The sequence below is a fragment of the Talpa europaea genome (assembly GCF_964194135.1).
Source record: "Talpa europaea genome assembly, chromosome: 15".
In the NCBI taxonomy this organism is placed as follows: Eukaryota; Metazoa; Chordata; class Mammalia; order Eulipotyphla; family Talpidae; genus Talpa; species Talpa europaea.
The window spans coordinates 13708816-13726288 of NC_140083.1; the positions used below are offsets into that span (position 1 = coordinate 13708816).

Consider the following 17473-nt stretch of genomic DNA (forward strand, 5'->3'; position numbering starts at 1 on the left):
CTATTAATTTCTATATATAAAGTAGTCTTTAATCACTCTCTTTGGAGGTAATACCTAGGTGCTAAGTATAGATTAGATTATCAATAAATGTTTATTCAATGAGTAAATGGATGAATGTCAACTTTACAAAGTTTCAATTTTTTTAGTCTATCCATTTGGAAGAATTCTTATAAAAGATTTGAAATATCTGGCTCTAGCATTTCATGTCTATGGTAGTTAGATATATTATTTTAAGTCAGATGTGAGGTGATTCCATCTTACAATGAACAGACTGTCTCTTTCAATGTTACAATAATATTGCACAGTGTAGTAAAGAAGTAACTACATACAAAAATACCTGGCAGTTTTTTTGTGAATTCTACAAGAATCTGTACATGACTGGTAGCCATTTCAGTTAAAATGAGAAAATTTTCTTCTGCACTGAATTCTTCTTTTAACTAAATTTTAAGAAAAAAACAAATGATTAATAAGTAAATAAGAGGGTAAACCAATATAAAATTGTTAAATTAAGGAACCAGATTTTGAACATAAAATTTAAACCCAGTTCCTATTTTTCAGATCTTTGGAAAGAATTATCAAGATAGCTATGAAACTTCTTACTCTTTAATTGTTTAGTGTACTTAAAGTTTAAATGTATAACTTAAATTCTCAACTCTAATCATTTCAAAGTAACATATTAATATATAAATTCCACCCCCAAGGTAGTAAAATCTCCAGAAATGATTAACTTCAAATCCATGTATTTTCAGATATACATACAATTTTATTTGTTATTTCTTGAGGCATCCTCTGTTTGCTATATGAATCCATAATATAATATAGAAGATTCTGTTGATCTGGGGTGAGTTCAGTTTTCTCCTACACTGACAAAAAAATAAAAGGTATTAGGCAGAATAGGTATAAGGCATTTTTCCTAGATGTGCTTCAATCTGGAGAAAACCACTAGTAGGACTTGTTGAAAAATGTCCTGAATGTGGCAGAACCTATTAGCTCAGATATAACCTATAATCTTTTTTTCTGGGTTCTTAGGCAAGTCATATCATATTTCACTAAGTTTGTTCCAAATCTCTGTCTGAGAAAACAGGGATAACATTCCTTACATATATTTCCTAGAACAAACTTTAGTCTGAATATGAAACCTACTGAACTTTATTCATAGAGTTCTGTGAAAGTTCAACCTTCAATCATAACTTAGGAAAAGTTTCCACATGTAAAATGGAGGATCCATTTAAGAAAATCCATATAGAGCAGGTTCAAAAACTCTGGCCCAATGACCAAATCTACCTCTTAAAAAAATAATCCATTACAACAAAATAATTCTTGCCTATTTATGTAATGACTATGTTGCTTTCGCACTAAAATGTCAGATTTGAGTAGTGTGGTAGAGACTGTGCTGCCAGAACTTAAAATACCTGGCTCCTTAAGAAAAAAAAAATTGCCAATCCCTAAAGTAGAGTCATCAATATAGATAATTCAAACCCCAGATATCTCTTTCTCCATCACTAGTATCTCTTAAAGAGGGTGAATAATTGTCAGTTCTTCACTTCCTTATACCAAAGTGTTACTGAGGAGGCACTATGGCAAAACAATACTTTAAAAATTATTTTTTCTGAATACAAAATAATAAATTTGAAGAGCTAAATGTATACAAAGTTTTCTTTTTCAGCAGTATAATAAATGTTGAGAGGGACATGACTTGAATAATTATGGATTATTGGTTTTTCAACTAATGGTAAATTAAAATTACTCCAAATATTCTATGTATTATTATGATGCATTTAACTAATCATCCAAGATGCTACCAAGTAGTTCATGGATTTCTTCAGTGATTTATGATCTCAGTGGGAAAGACTTTTCTCTACTGGTCCACAACTTGTATATTACCCTTTGATAAAGATTAATCTATAAGTCTCTATTGAGTCCACATCCTTCCTTTTGGAGCCCCCTTCTCAACAATAGGGAATAAATGGTCATCAAAGCTTAGTTTGACAACCCATTTCCCAACAACAATGAATGGATAAGGAATTTGGATATATATCCACAATGAAATACTATTCAGTCATAAAAAGATGAAATTTTGCCATTTGAGCCCACATTGATGGACTTTGAAATAATGCTAAGTAAAATAAGGCAGAATGGAAAGGACAAATACCATATGATTTTATACTTTTGTGGAATATAAAGGTAAAAATAGCAAATAAAATTAAACAAATAAACCCTTTAGACTCTGACAACACATGGTGGTTGCTAGAAGGGAAGGAGAGAGGAAAGAATGGATGGTGGGGGGCAAGTGGTTAGTGGTAAATGGTGACTGGACATTTGATGTTGGACATATTGTAATAAAAACAATTTCTAGAATGAGAAGCTGTACAACCAATACCTATATAGAATTAGAAACTAATGTTACCTCAATAAAAAGAGAAAAAGCTCAATTTGGAAAATCCATTTTAAACACCAAGCCATTTCCACTGGTAAACTCTTAGTAGTAGAACTAGAAAGGAGCCAAGGAGTTAGAGAACCTTTACTTTTTTAACTATGCTTGCTTGAATTTTTAAACCAAAGTAAATATTCTTCCTGAGGAAGAAACTCATCTTTTGCACAATTGTAATGAAATTCTGCTTATGGCTATGGTCCTAATTTGAATGTCCCCCAGCCAGTTCAGTAACGTCAGCTGCTGGGCTTGGCAGGCACCATTGCATGTTATTACCCTGCATGACTTAGTTGTGGAGGTCACTTGTCTCAAGTCACGTCCTTCGCTGTCTTCATTAATGGTCTGATCTGCATGCTGCTTCACATTTTTTCTCAATCGTTTAGATTTACACTGAATTTCAGTTAACAAGCCTGAAAAAATAAACAGAGTGACTTCACCAAGCTCAGAAAGTACTGGTAGATGTGTGGTCACAAGATGGTTGATGTGTTGTCAGTGCCAGAATGCAATTTGGCAGACCAAGGTCTACACCATCTAAACCTGTAAGACTTGGCCTTGAACCACTCTCTTTCTTCATTTGTAAAATGGGATTAGTATCAGTCTTAGATTAAATATTATCAGATCATTTTCTAAAATGAGATTTATATCAAGATTTTGCAATACCAAAGCATTGTACAAATACAAGATATTCAGTCAACAAAAAAAGTGAATGACACTACCTATTCCTGGTTGAGGGGATCTTGAAAGCTAGTCTTTTGAAACATAGTGTTAGTAGTATTTTTCACCTGTGATAACATTATTGTCACAAGAAGTAATACCCAATTTTACCTTAAACACATAAGTAAACATGGTGAGTGAAACATGGTAACATACTTAGGGCAAAATTTTAAATCCGTTAATTTTCAGAATGATTATTCCTATGAATAAATCAGAAATTATTGAGAACATGGCTAAAAGTGAAAAGAACACAAGAGGAATTTGAAATTTTCTTTTGAATGATCATACAATAATCATCCTTCATTTATACTCAAACAGCTATTAAAATAATGTAGATCAGCCACATTCTCATTCAACTCCCTTACTCTCTTAATGTTAATGCAACTGAGTTCAAGGAATTTCTTTGTCCATACAATTTCTTTAATAGGATCCTAAGGAAGCGCTGCCTCTCTTGTGGGATGAGTTTGTGTTCATATATAATATTGGAGACTCTTGTAGATGGAGTCTTGAAAAAAATGCCCTCAATGCTTGTTGGAACAAGTTCATATTTAAGTGATGAGCTACATGAGCTACCCAGTATGAGAGCGTTTCCACTACTCGATTGGATTTCAGCAGCTCCCTGCTGTAGTTTCTTGTTTCATATATGCTAGGAGGAGATTGCAATCAGCCACTATAAAACTTTCATCTACCCAGATCTGGATTATTTTACACTGACCTGTTTTTCTCTCTCCTGCACACATACTATTTCTGAGTCTTTCCCAACTGCCTGTGTAGTTTGGAGAGAGCAGAGCTGGAGTCACCTTCCAAGACTTTCATGTCTTTTATTTCTGAATGTCTCCATCCCCTGGCAACAGTTGTTTGTCTATGTGTGTTTTGAGGAGGAATAGGATATATGTCAGAATCTGAGTGGTCTGTAGTTTGCAGAATGAAGAATTAGCATGTTCCATACTCGCATGCATTCCAAATTTCAATGAAGATTATGTTTCCTTGCAAAATCAACAGTTAATACAGTACCTCTTTATCAGATCCCAGGGCTAAATTGTATTAAAAGTCGGAGTAGTTAATTTCCTGTGTAAACCTATACAAATTGGTTCAACGCTGAACTGTGAGAAGAGAGAATCTTAATGAAAGGACTTGGTTTAAAACTCTATTTAGACAATTCTGAGGCAGTTATACTTTGGAAAGCATTCTGAATTTTTCCTGCAACTGTGAATTTTTATGCTAATTAAAGAACAAATAAGAAGGATAGTAAATTAAATTTAGAGGAAACTTTCAGACTGTTGTTATTGTGTTACTTTTTCAGACACACTATTAAAACTGTAGGTTCACGCCACTTCATGCATAAATCGCTGGAACAATGAGCAAAACACCATCAGTTCCCTCAGATGAATAAATGCTCTTTGGCTGGCAATTTGGACATTTTCAGGGGTTCATTACTCTTTTCAGGAGCTTCGGTAATTTAGTAAACCCCTTCTTAAATATAGGAAGCACCATTCTAATCAGATGAGTTACCTGACATCTGCCTTGAGAGATTTTTAGTGGAATTTAGTTGCGTGATGCAAATACCTGTATACATACATTCAGCCAACATTCCCATCTCTTTGCATTTCCTGAGCCGACACTCTTGGCACTTTCTGCGCATGTACATGTCCATCACACAGTTGCCCCCGTTTTTGCACTTGTACACAGCATTTTTGGTAATGCTTCTCCTGAAGAAACCTGTGGAACAAACGCAGGAAGGAGTAAAAAGTCTCCTCTGAACAGCTTCTACTCAAGGACACATTAGGATGGAGAGATGCTGCGCACCTCCTGGACATCCTGGCTCAGCTGTCAGGCCATCTTTTGTAGATGCTGGGGACAGAGGTGCTTTCAACAGCCTGCATCATCCAGAAAGCTGCTGATTTTAATTTCTTATTCAAAAAGAAAGACACATTTGAGTTATGCAGTCTCTCTTAGGAAAGACCTTAGTATGTTCTTAAAGATATATTGCTTTTATTATCTCTTTGTTGGGGGATATTACCCCAGTGAGCTCCAGGTGTTGATGGTACAAAGGTAAAGAGGTCATTCCCACCCTCCTAGAGTTTACAGGTTGGTGGAAGGCAAAACCAGGCAGACCACCAAACCCGTCCCTGGGGTGGGACAGAGGAGAATGGTCAGGTCTAGATGAGGAGGTCAGACTCAGAAATGAGCTAAGTCCTGGAAAATGAGTTCCTGTTTACCAGGCAGGGAACGAGAGGTCACATTCAAGGTTTCAATTCTGTTCTAACTGTGTCCAGCCTGGTGTAGTGATAAAAATGTCAACTTTGATTTAAAAGCAAATATCTCCCCTGAGAAGGTGTAACCCACAGTCAGCTACAGTTAAGCTGTTTAGGGGCAGCTGGGGATGTGACTGTTTCCCTTCTGCTTCTCCTTTTTCCTCCTTGCCACTATCCTTGCAGATATGGTTAAATGCCCTTTAATGCCAGGCAAAGAGCTGAGCCTTTACTATTCAGAAAGAAGTTACCAGGGGATTTGGGCAGAGGAGTGTAAGACCTAACTTGCATGTTGGGGAGACTCCTTGGGGCATATAAAGAATGGTGCAACAGGAAGACTGGAGGCAGAAGACTGGATGGGAGGGTGGTGTAACAGTGAGAACATGAAGGAAGAAACAGGAACATTCAGGTTAAGGAACTAAGTCAATTTGAACACAGGAAGAAGTCAGAGTAAAGGTGTAAAAAGTCACAGACTTGCTCAAAATTTGTCAAGTGGCATAAAGTTCAGTAGGAAGACCTTAACTTTTCCCTAAATGTTGACTGAAATCACATAATCTAAAATAAGATTGTGCTTCATATTAGTGTTGATAATGACATTGCAAATGCCAAAGCATGCATTTTAAAAGAAACCAAAGGCAAAAAATAATTTTTTTTCTTAGTACCAAATATTAAGCTCAGTGATCACTTACTTTGGCCTATTTGAGTCAATCTTTCCACTGATCTTCAGCCTCTCCCAGGAACATTCCCTTTAAATCATAGCCAGAGATGCTGATAGCGCAATAGTTAACAGAAATAAAACTCTTTATTCTAAGATGAGTCAGTCAAAGGAACAGAGAGCTAGGACAATTCTGCAGGTTTGTTTTTTTTTTTACTCTGGTATTAGCTGAGAAAGAAATCATTATCATCTCAATAGCTGAATTAATTAGCTTTCACTCAGAGGTGGCAACACAATATTATCATTATATCACTTAAATATGGGTACATATACTGTATTTATACTTATGCAAATCTATCCATAACCATACCTCTGCCTCTATCTTGTGCATATTCAACAAGGCCCATATCAGAAAAGTCATTTGAAAATGAATGGAAAGGAAATTCACTGAGAAACACAGGCTCCCTGATAATAAAAGATGAGTGGAAAGTACTGGCATCTCCATCTGAGGAATCCCTAGCATTTAGGGGGCTTCCTGGAGGTGGCAGGTAAACAGCTACAGGAAGATAAGATAGATACCAAAGATGTTACACACTTAGACACCCTGCTCCCAACTCACGCACACACACACAGACATACACATGCACACATGCAGGCATGCACACTCACACAGGTACACCGAGCTCCAGTAGGTGACACTGAGCTACCAGCTACTTAGAAATCAGTAAAATGCTGGTTGACAGTTTGCTTTGAGGATCTTTGCGTGTGTTTTTTTTTTTTTTAACTGAGCTGAGCGGCTTTTAATCTTTACATCCAATAAGACCTAAAGGAGACAGTTTTTCGGTCAGTTTCAGCACACTGTAGAATAAAGACTCTCCCATCTACTTATTAGATCTTGTTTAGTATCAGGCACTGTTTTAACCACTTTGCATATGGAGATTCACTTAATGTTCCTAACAATCCTTTGTTGTACACTGTCTTCCTTTAGCAGATAAGGAAACTGATCCCACAAAGAGATTAAGGTGCAAAGTTAAGGAGCGTGCTCTCTTTTGAGCCTTGGCCATCTTGATCCCCGGCCTCCAGTGAGGGTCCCACATGGTGCGACAGACCTCTCCTGCTGTGCCCGCTGCTCCCCTCAGCAGTGTGTTTCGTCAGCCCGCCTGTTCTGTTCCCCGCTCTGGCTCTGGTGAATTCTCTCACCCTCCCGCGCTTCTGACTATACCCAGTACTTGTATAAATAAATAAATAAATCTTGGGGGAAAAAAAGGTTTATTTTTATTTATTTATGCATACAAGAACTGGGGTGTGGCCTGGAGGTGCAGGGGGTGAGAGGATTTACCAGAGACAGAGTGGGGAGCAGAACAGGCAGATCTACTGAAATACACTGCCAAGGGGAGCAGCAGGAAAGGCAGGAGAGTTCTGCTACGCCATGTGGGGTCAGCTCCCTGACCAGAGATTGAACTCATGTTGTGGTGGCTGGCAATAGCTTGATAGTGGTGAGACTTTACCCCTTGCGCCACCAGGGAGAAACTCTATTCTCTTAATGGCTGCATTAAGCTGTCTTGCTAATCAGGAGCTTACATTCCTAACAATTGGCTGTTAACAGTAATTTGCCCAAATCCCACCTTAGGTAAGAGAGGGAACACAGGAAATTTTTGAGATTTTGCAAGTAGACAAGAAACTGTACCGTATTGAACCGGTGGGAAGGCTAGGTTACCTCACCTATGGCTCCACAAAAAAGTGGCTTCTCTCTACAGCTGAGTTATGGAAAACTCCTGCCCGCCCCTACCCCCCCACCAACCTGTCCTCCCACAGGGCCAAAGCCTATACAGAGATGCAAACTGTCTTTAACCAGAACTTAAAGCAGCTGGGTCCTGGCACCAGAAGCAAGTACCTCAGAGCAAGCAAGGTTCTGTACTAGAAGATGAAGGGAACTAAGACTGTTCTAACAATAACCCACTCTGGTGCTACTACTACTGAGAGAGGACTGAGAAAGGTTGTGGGCAGGTGGTCTTTTGCAGAAGGTGTATGCAAACCTTAAGGAGTACACACCCCTTATTTTCCTGTAATCAGAAAGGGTCCTATAATCAGAAAAAGGATTCAAATTACCAATCAGAAACAAAAACAGCAGGCCTCCCTGGTGGCACAGGGGGTGAAGACACAACCTATGAAGCTTACTGCAGCCACTGCAGCATGAGTTCTATCCCCCGCCAGGGAGCAACCCACATGGCACAACAGACCTCTCCTGTCTCGCCCGCTGCTCTCCTCAGCAGTGTATTTCATCAGTCTGCCTGTTCTGTTCCCTGCTCTGTCTCTGGTGAATCCTCTCACCCCTCACACCTCTGTCCTGTACCCCTATTCTTGTATGCATAAATAAATAAATCTTTAAAGAAAAAGGAAAAAAAGAAACAAAAACAGGGCCATTGCTACTAATCCCATAGACACTGAAAAGGACAATAAAGAAATATTAGAAATAAAGACTCTGCTTTCTCTTTTCCTTTGTGATTTGGGGAGGCGCTGTGGCTCTGTAGAAATAAACAGACTATCCAAAATAAAAATAAAAGGTTGTTAGTGGTTGTCTTTGGGGAGTTGGACTTGAGATTAAGAGAGCTGGGCCAGGGCCTGTCCCAAATATGTCTTGTAACCTTTTGGTTTTTGAATCATGTGTACTCATTGCTTTGACAAAATGCTTATTAAGTGATGAAGTAATCCAAAGGAGTTAAAAGCAAAAGTCCATTTATACCCTCATGCCCCCTAGGTGTTCATCGGGATGGTGGATTGAGTAGGTTATGATGTACTGTGTGAGCTTGGTTTTGCATATTTTTAGGAGGTATTTAAACTCCTAGGAGGACAAACTCCCAGGAGCTGGAGGCTTGCACAACTAGAGTGTCTTTTAGTCACTACTTTGATATTTACATATTGCTTATATATTTAGTTCAAATATTTTTTTTCTTGTTTAATCTATTTTTTTCTTCAGTTTGTCTTGTATCATTGCTATATATTTATTTGAATATTTTTAAATCCACTGGAAGTCTTACCTTTGTTATTTAATATTTGTTCTTTTAGCTATTATATTATTGCTTTTCTAGTTTTATTTTTGTTATTGTTTTCTCTTTTTGTCTACTTTAGCTCAGTTATGTAAACTGTTTTTCTGTTTTACTTTAAATGGTGACTATGCACGCAGTAATTCTGTTTATCTTACTCACCACTGCATCTCTTATGCTTAGTTGGTACATATTATTTGCTGGACCAAGAGGTGAATTAATTCACATCCCTAGGAGCTAAAGCTTTCATTAATTAGTTAGTTAATTAATAGGAAAAGAGATAGTTCTGAAGATAGTCTAGGATTCAAATTAAGGCAGCTGGATGAGCAGTCAAATAACAATGATAAAATAATGAGAATTCATCAACTTAGCTGTTGCTTATTGAAACTTCCTTAACCTTCGCGACAACACTAGATACTAAACTATCTCCAGTGAGGAGTCTGAAGCCTGACCATGGAAGTTAAGTTGGAATAACTGGGAAGAGAATCCTCTGGGGTTGAAATCTAGGTTGTCTTCCTTGAGAGTTCTACCCTTCCCATGATTTTTATAACTGATTGTAAATGGTTTCCAAAGCAATGGAATAGTCTGGAACTCCACCTTGCATTATAATCTACGATAATTCTAGTTCCTAATTCTCTGGGTTCATTACTAAATGATAGAGGTTTAGACTTATTTGATTTCAAGTAGGACTTTACTAAGTTTGTATGTGGGCCAGGATGCCTCAGTTTACAAATGCCCGCTGCAAACACTTCATATGTAGTCTATACATCAGGATAGTTTCAATTCTGGAAGGTTTTCTAAATCTTCAGGACTATGTCTTTTGCTGGCTCACTAGCTTATATAAAAGTATATTCAAAACAACAACAGGGTCACCCATTTGCTCATAAAATGCCTTTTCAAAAGTCCACCACTCTTAAAAGAGGGAGGAGGGTGAGCTAACAGGTAAAGGGGGTTGATTTTATGGTGACTGGATGGAAACTAGACTTTCGGTGATGATCATAATGTAATATATACAGATATCAAAATATAAAGCTGCTGACCTGAAATCTATATAATGTTATGAACCAATTTTATTAATGTAAAAATTGGAAAAATAAGAGAGTTCTACCAGCCTTTCACTGATAGGTATAGACTCCCCTAACATGGAGATAAATGTGACTGGCACTGACCTATTTGGAAATGGTCATTAAAATTTCCAGTCAGATACAGATCAGTTTTGTTAGTTGTGGTTTTGAGGTTTCAGTCAAAATTCATTCAAACTTTAGCACATTTCCATAGGCTCTGCTGATAACAGAGGGAAAGAGCTCTGTCACTGTCACTCTGCATTATTCTTGTGTTCTGCAATCATTAAGTTAAAAAAACATGTTGGCATTTCTCTCACTGATGTCACAAATCTTGTGGATACAAGTAAAACATTCAGAAAAACTGAAATATTTCTAATAAATAAAGACCAATGAACTCAGGCAGTTTAACCACTATCTTTGTTTTGTTCCTAAGTTCCAAAAATTTTTCATGTGTGTGAGGTTTTAAAGTATCCCGTATCTGACAGATCTGCAGGGAAGTCCTCAAGCAAGGGAATCGCCAGGATCTTTACACATAAAAATCCAATGCAACCATCACAAAGACCCTGTGAAATAGATCTTATCCCTATTTTTCAGATTGGAACCTCAGAGTTAAATATTCTGTAAACTAAGGGGTGCTTAACTAGATGCCCTCTGCACTCTCCTACTCCAGAGTGTGTTTTCTATGGTAAAGCCTGGGAGGTTGAACACAACCTTTCCCAGGCTCCCTTGCAGCTAACATTGTGACTATAATTTAAGCTCTGCCCAAGAGAAGCCCTGTAAGCTATTTGGAAAGCAGAAGTGCATCTGCCAGCAAGCAGGTGGTAGTTCTGCTATGGCAGCATTTTGGTTTTCAGGGCACTAAAAGGCAAGACCCAGGGGGGTTCATCTTTCATAGGTATGGATTTAGTCAGCAAGTCATGACTCTGGAGCCAGTAACTGCAGTAAAGGCATCTTCCTGGTCCCTGGTCCCTGGGTAGCAGCTGAGGTGGCGTCTTCCTGTGAGCCAATAATTCTTGTGTTTGCTCTCTGATTCCACCTTCCAGAACAACAAATGCCCTGGGTGATCAGTTCTGCAGCACAATTCTGAGCAATGGCTTGGAGCCTCACCATAGAAGCTGCTCCTCTACTTCCTTCCAACTTCTGTTCATTCCTTTCTGCTTGAAATTTGGTCTCTGTTTTATATCACTGATCTCAGATATATTAAGTTACTTGCTTAGTCAGTCAAGAAGTGCTGAGTCTGGATTCAATGTATGCCTGGTCAGACCCCACTCCCTTTGATTCAATGTTACGGAGTGAAAATTGTTTTGCACCTGCTAAGCGCAGATATCTCAGGGGTGTCATCCCAAGTGGGGGACCATGTTGGCCAAGCTGCCACACCTGCCAGGCACAAAGCACAGGTTCTTTCTTGTTCTCTCCCCTATTCTATGTACATCCTCCTCATTCATTAAGCTAGGACAATTTTCATTTGTTTTCTCATAATAAAGCACAAAGTGGCCAAATTTGGCTTTTTGGTCATCAAAACTTGAGTCCCAATATCCTAAAGACAAATAAAATTTCCCAGATTGGGCGGGGCAGGCAAGTGAAGGAAGAGAGCTCAGAGATGCTAATACCTGGCAGGGTCCTGAATTCCGCCCCTCCCACCCCTGCCCCCAGGCTGAGTTCTGGGATTGGTGAGGTTGAAAGATGATAGAAACACTGTATTTTTGTGCTCTTGAAAAATGTACCTACATCTAAATTTCTTCTTGAACTTCCAGAGGATCAAGGATTAATTCTCCTTTGACACTCTCTGCACCCTTGGCTCCCAGGCCCAGGCACTTTGCTAGTCACCTCCTACCTCTGACTTCTAACCTCTTCTCCACCTGCCTTCATAGTCAGTATTTCCTAGACTTGTCCTCATCCCACTGATCTCACTGTATTCACCCTACCACCCCAAAATTCTTCCCAGGACACCAGATTTCACCAAACATTCACCTGTAGGGAGGTAACTCAGTCCAGGTTACTGACTTTAGAGGTTCAATCCCTTGGCTCAGATAATACTGATACCTGCACACCTGAATGGAGCACTTGATTTCATCCTTTGTTCGCTGAATTAGTCAATACTAACTTTGAGCAAATAGCTCAAGAGTAGAATGGCCTCTTAGAGGGCAAGCTCTGAAAGGTATCTCTGCATAGTGGTTAATAGTGGAGGCTCTGGAGCTGGGTTTATAAACTATCGATGTGAAGCTCCTCCCCTTATTAGCTGGGAAGTGTTGAGTAAGTTGTTTAACCTCTTGTGCTTCCCTCTCTTCATCTATAAAACAGAGACAAGGTATGAGAATTGGCAAGTTTACTGCTGATGTATAATAAATACATTACATAAGCTATTAGTGGTGACTCTAAATCTCAAGTTCTTTTTGAAATACGGTGTTTACTTCCAACTTTAACTTATGCACAGTAAAACCTACTTTCTACAGCTGCAGTAAGGACCTGAAAAAAATGTGTGTAGGATGCCTGCCATGAGCAATGGCAAGTCATTGGCACTGAAATTTGTAGGTTTAAAAGTATTTATAATGAGGTTTTTCTTTTGACTCAGAGTTTCAGAATAAATTATGCATGTTCTTTTCCATTTCTTTCTCTCCAAGAAGGAAAGTGTCTTGGAGTGTCTTACCAGTCTGGATTTCTATCCTACATTTGAAACTCTTGAGTTGTCCTTTTGATGACCTAATGGAGAGAAGCCCTGTTCTCTGGTCCTACCCTTGAGAATTTCACAATCATGACACATGCTGCCAGTCAAATGAGTCCCCTCGGCTGCCTTTTTTTTTTAAATTTATTTATTTATAGAAGAACTGGGATACCGGTCAGAGGCATGGGAGGGTGAGAGAATTCATCAGAGAGAGCGGGGAGCAGAACAGTCAGACGGACCAAAGACACTACTGAGGAGAGCAGCGGGCGAGGCAGGAGAGGTCTGCTGTGTCATTTGAGTTTGGCCGGGAATCGAACCTCTGCTGCAGAGGCTGTGGACAGCTTCACAGGGCAGTGCTCAACCTGCTGTGCCACCTGTGGGCCCTCGGCTGCCTTTAAATAGGATTTATGCCAGTAGTTCTCAAACTTTTGCATGAAGGCCATGTTAAGCCACAAATTCTTGGGGCCCCAAATTTCCAACTTGGTAGTTCTGGAGTAAGGCCCCAAATTTGCATTTCCTATAAATTCCCAAATAATGCAGATACTGCTGGTCTAGGGACCACACTTTGAACAGTTCTGGTCTACACAGACCCAGGGAAGAGGCTTTTGGTCATTTATGTCAATGCTAGATAAAGTCTTGCCAAACAACTGATAATGACTTGAGCATCAATATACCTATTAATGCAAGCTACATTGCTGCTACACTTTATGTAAAAGGATTTTAAGGCCATAACAATGATAATGATATGCATGTATTGAGTTTTGGCTATGTACCAGACTTCTTCTAATTCCTTTACATGTAGTAAATTTATTTCTGTATTTTATATTTATGGCTGTTTTTAAAAATCAATAGCATTCTCTCACCATCTTATACTGCTGTGCAAAGTACTTGCCCTCATTTTTGTTGGAGCCCATGATCTCATTCAAGCAAGGAGTATGATTTATTTGTCAAGAGATATGAAAAAATGGCAAGATAAAAATATTCATGTGATATATGCATATAAATATGTTTAGGAGTGGCTGAATGAAGCTCTAGATAAACCAAGGTTTAGAAGAAACAATTGCTTGCACAGAGAAAAGCAGTGAAGAATTGAGATGATTTAAGCATGTCAAACACAAGCATTTGCTTCAGTAACTTTTTGAGTAACAAAATCACATGACATAGTTTTGTTTGTATTTAATATTGCAAAATTGTTTTTCTTCTTTTGTTACATAGAAATTATTTGTTGTGCAAAAAATAGAATAAGGGGGCCTTCCTGGTGGCACAAGGGATTAAGACACAGCACAATGAAGCTATCCGCAGCCAGTCACTGCAACCACGAGTTTGATCCCCAGCCAGGAAGCTGACCCACATGGTGCAGCAGACCTCTCCTGTCTCCCATGCTGCTCCCCTCAGCAGTGTACTTCGGTCCTTCTGCCTGCCCTGCTCCCCACTCTGGCTCAGGTGAATCCTCTCACCACCTCCCCCACACCTCTGGCCTGTACCCCAGTGCTTGTATGCATAAAATAATCTTTAAAAAATAGCATAAGAGGGCCTCCCCGGTGGTGCAGCGGTTGAGCGCTGGGCTATGATGATGCCGCAACCTCTGCAGCTCTGGTTTGATCCCTGGCCGCTGGCGAGGGTCCCACATGGCATGTAGACCTCTCCTGACATGCCCGCTGCTCCCCTCAGCAGTGTATTTCACCAGTCTGCCTGTTCTGTTCCCTGCTCTGTCTCTGGTGAATTCTCTCACCCTCCCGCACTTCTGACTGTACCCAGTGCTTGCATAAATAAATAAATAAATCTTAAAAAAATTAAAAAAATAAAAGTAAAAAAAAAATAGCATAAGAATTTGATCAAAGTAATATGAGTCAACATTAGAGATACCCTTATATCCTATGTATGTAAGACATGCCACTACAACAAAGAGTTTTCTGACCCAAAATATCAATAGTGGGGGTTTAGAAACTCTGGAGTATTTTTTTTTATCAGCTCATAGTAAATAGGAGGGGCGAGGTAACTACAGATATGTTTTTACTTATGAAATTTAAAAGCAAGTTCAGAAGACAAGTATTTATGAAATAATTTCAATATTACAAATGATGCTACTATAAATTCAGAATCCCCAAACCTGCCATTCAATAAACTTTATCTTTTGGTCCTCATTTTGCCTGCCAGAGTAGCAGACCCAGTCACTAATAGAGCTAAAGAAGACTAATCTATGCCCTAAAGAATTTGTGTTTTCTTTTTTACCTATACAAACTTGACCCTCCACAAATAGAATAAAGTCATTTTTTGAGGCTCATAAATGATATTTTTTAACTTTTCTTTAGTGATGTTTTCATTTTTAAGTTTGGGGCATAACTTCTTTTTTTTTTCTTTTGTTTTTTAAAGATTTATTTATTTATTTATACAAGAACCGGGGTACAGTTCAGATGTGTGCAAGGGTGAGAGGACTCACCAGAGACAGAGACAGAGACAGAGCAGGGAACAGAACAGGTAAACTGATGAAATACACTGTGAGGGGAGCAGCGGGCACGACAGGAGAGGTCTGCCGCACCATGTGGGACACTCACCAGCCAGCCATAATCGAACCGGTGCTGCAGAGCCTGCAGGCAGCTTCACAGCACTGTGCTCAACCACCTGCGCCAGCAGGGGAGGCCCTGGGGCATAACTTCTTTATTTTTAAAAAAATCTGATGAAATCACATCAACTTTTTAAGAGGTGACTAATAGGGTGTTACACAACCTGATCATTTGAACTTGCAAAGATTGGAAATGTCCTTGAGCTACTTTATGTGACTGGATCCTCTGTTTATTTTTATGGCAATCACTGACATTGGGGAATCCCGAGGTGGCCTGCCAGCCAACACATTCTGTTCAAGGGACAGCTCTGATTCAGCTTTCAATGTCTTAGAAGCAAACAGAGTGCCTACCACGTGGTCAGCATTACTTAGATACTGTTCAATAAACAAACACAGAGGAGCCTACAAATCAATTCTGTTGCTTTCCTCTAAAATTTGACATTTATCGTTACATTTATTTATAATTATTTACACTTATTATATAACATATTATATATTTATCTGTGCCACATTGGGAGAGTAATCACTGACAATTTCAGGGTGAGTCATTTTTGTATTTCATGTATTATATTTTATCCATTCTAATTGCCAAGTCTTAGCCTGGACTGTGATACCAACCAGGGGAGAGGCAAGAACTAGAGGCCACACAAGCAGCTCTCACCCAGGACTGTCCCCAAACGCAGCCTATCCATTCTAAATGAATTGCAATTTCACCGATTCCCCCAAAAACTCTCTCACTATGTAAGGCCCCACCAAATGAAATATTTTTGGCTATAGGCTTTATTACCTCCTTCTTTCCATTTGTTTTCCTTCTGTCATTCTCAATTAACTAAAGGCTATGAAAATGTATTTTAAAATATTTATTGAATGAAGTCTTAGACTCCTTGATCTCAATTTTAAAAGCGATGAATTCAACAGTTTCTCTTTCTTTAAAAAAATAACAAAAACAAACAAAACACACAATCATAAATTTCTTTGAACTGTGTGAGCTCATGAATAGGAAAAATGTACTGATATCCAAGCTAAATACTATAACTCTTTTCCTAGAGACCTACAACATCTCAACAAAGGTGCGGAAGTAGGAAGAAGTAGCAGCAAAGGAGGAAATCATGAGTTTATCTGGGGAAAGGGAAAAATCCAGTTTGAGGGATTTCAACTGGTCTTTTTCAATATAGTAAAACCTTAAGGAGAAAATCGCCAGCCACAAGATCCTTACCTTTGCACCCTTCACATGTCAGTGCATTGTAATGGTATCCAGATGCTCTGTCTCCACAAACAACACACAGCTCATCCCCTTTTATTCTCCCTGTTGATGTGCCCATTCGTGCCTTCTTTGCTACAGGCATCTCTGCTACCTCATTTTCTCCCTGGTAGAGAGTCTCAGTTGGCATTCGCCTGAGTTCATATATTCCGGGAGAGTACCACTCTTCATGCTGCTGCGGGTAGAAACCCAGGTTGGAATAATAGGATGATGAAGATATCTGTGGTTGAACTTGGGGAAACTGTACGTTGTTGTACTGGGAGTATGGTTCCACTTCCAGAGTCTGTCCCAGAGGACCTGCCGCCGGTTCTGTTAGCACACCTGAATGAAAAGTAACCACAAAACTGGACTTAACATCATCATTCTTTAAATTAGAAGGGCAGTTTGGTCTATGGTTAGGAATATGTGTATCAAGGAAAGACTGAAATATTGAACTGTACAAAAATTAACAAATTTTCACAGCAAAAAAAAACTATTAAAAAAGTTAAAGGACAAGTTAAAATCTGAGAAAATATTGGCCTCAAAGAGGACTAAATACTCATATCACTAATATATACAGAGCTCTTGCAAATCAATAAGAAACAGTCAACATAAAATAGGAGAACAAATAGGAATGTTAAAATTTTTAAAAAGGAAAATTAAAAGGAATGTTAAAAATGCAACACAGAAAACATTCAACATTAATGGGAAAAAGGGTAAAAGACATAAAATTATTTAGTAATCTAAACATGTGTTCTATAAAAACACAAAAATAGTACTCATCCTTACCAATAACTAAATTAAATAACTGAAACTATAAAATATAACAGTTTTCATTCTCAAGTATG

The 17473-nt window shown here is 38.7% G+C and overlaps 1 protein-coding gene across 5 annotated transcripts in view; it reads right to left on the reverse strand.

Moving 5' to 3' along the window:
• Positions 1-17473, reverse strand: part of NR1H4 (nuclear receptor subfamily 1 group H member 4) — a gene marked incomplete at both ends in the record, with an annotated part of 46773 nt that overhangs the window by 13166 nt on the left and 16134 nt on the right. For 2 of the 5 annotated variants that reach the window (XM_084255447.1, XM_084255445.1), the window contains 5 exons: positions 338-437; positions 760-858; positions 2708-2841; positions 4724-4864; positions 16602-16967. In XM_084255447.1, the coding sequence (XP_084111573.1) occupies positions 338-437; positions 760-858; positions 2708-2841; positions 4724-4864; positions 16602-16967 (840 nt within the window). Of the gene's footprint in view, positions 1-337; positions 438-759; positions 859-2707; positions 2842-4711; positions 4865-16601; positions 16968-17473 lie in introns of all 5 variants that reach the window. The other 3 variants (XM_084255446.1, XM_084255444.1, XM_084255448.1) reach the window with 2 other exon arrangements.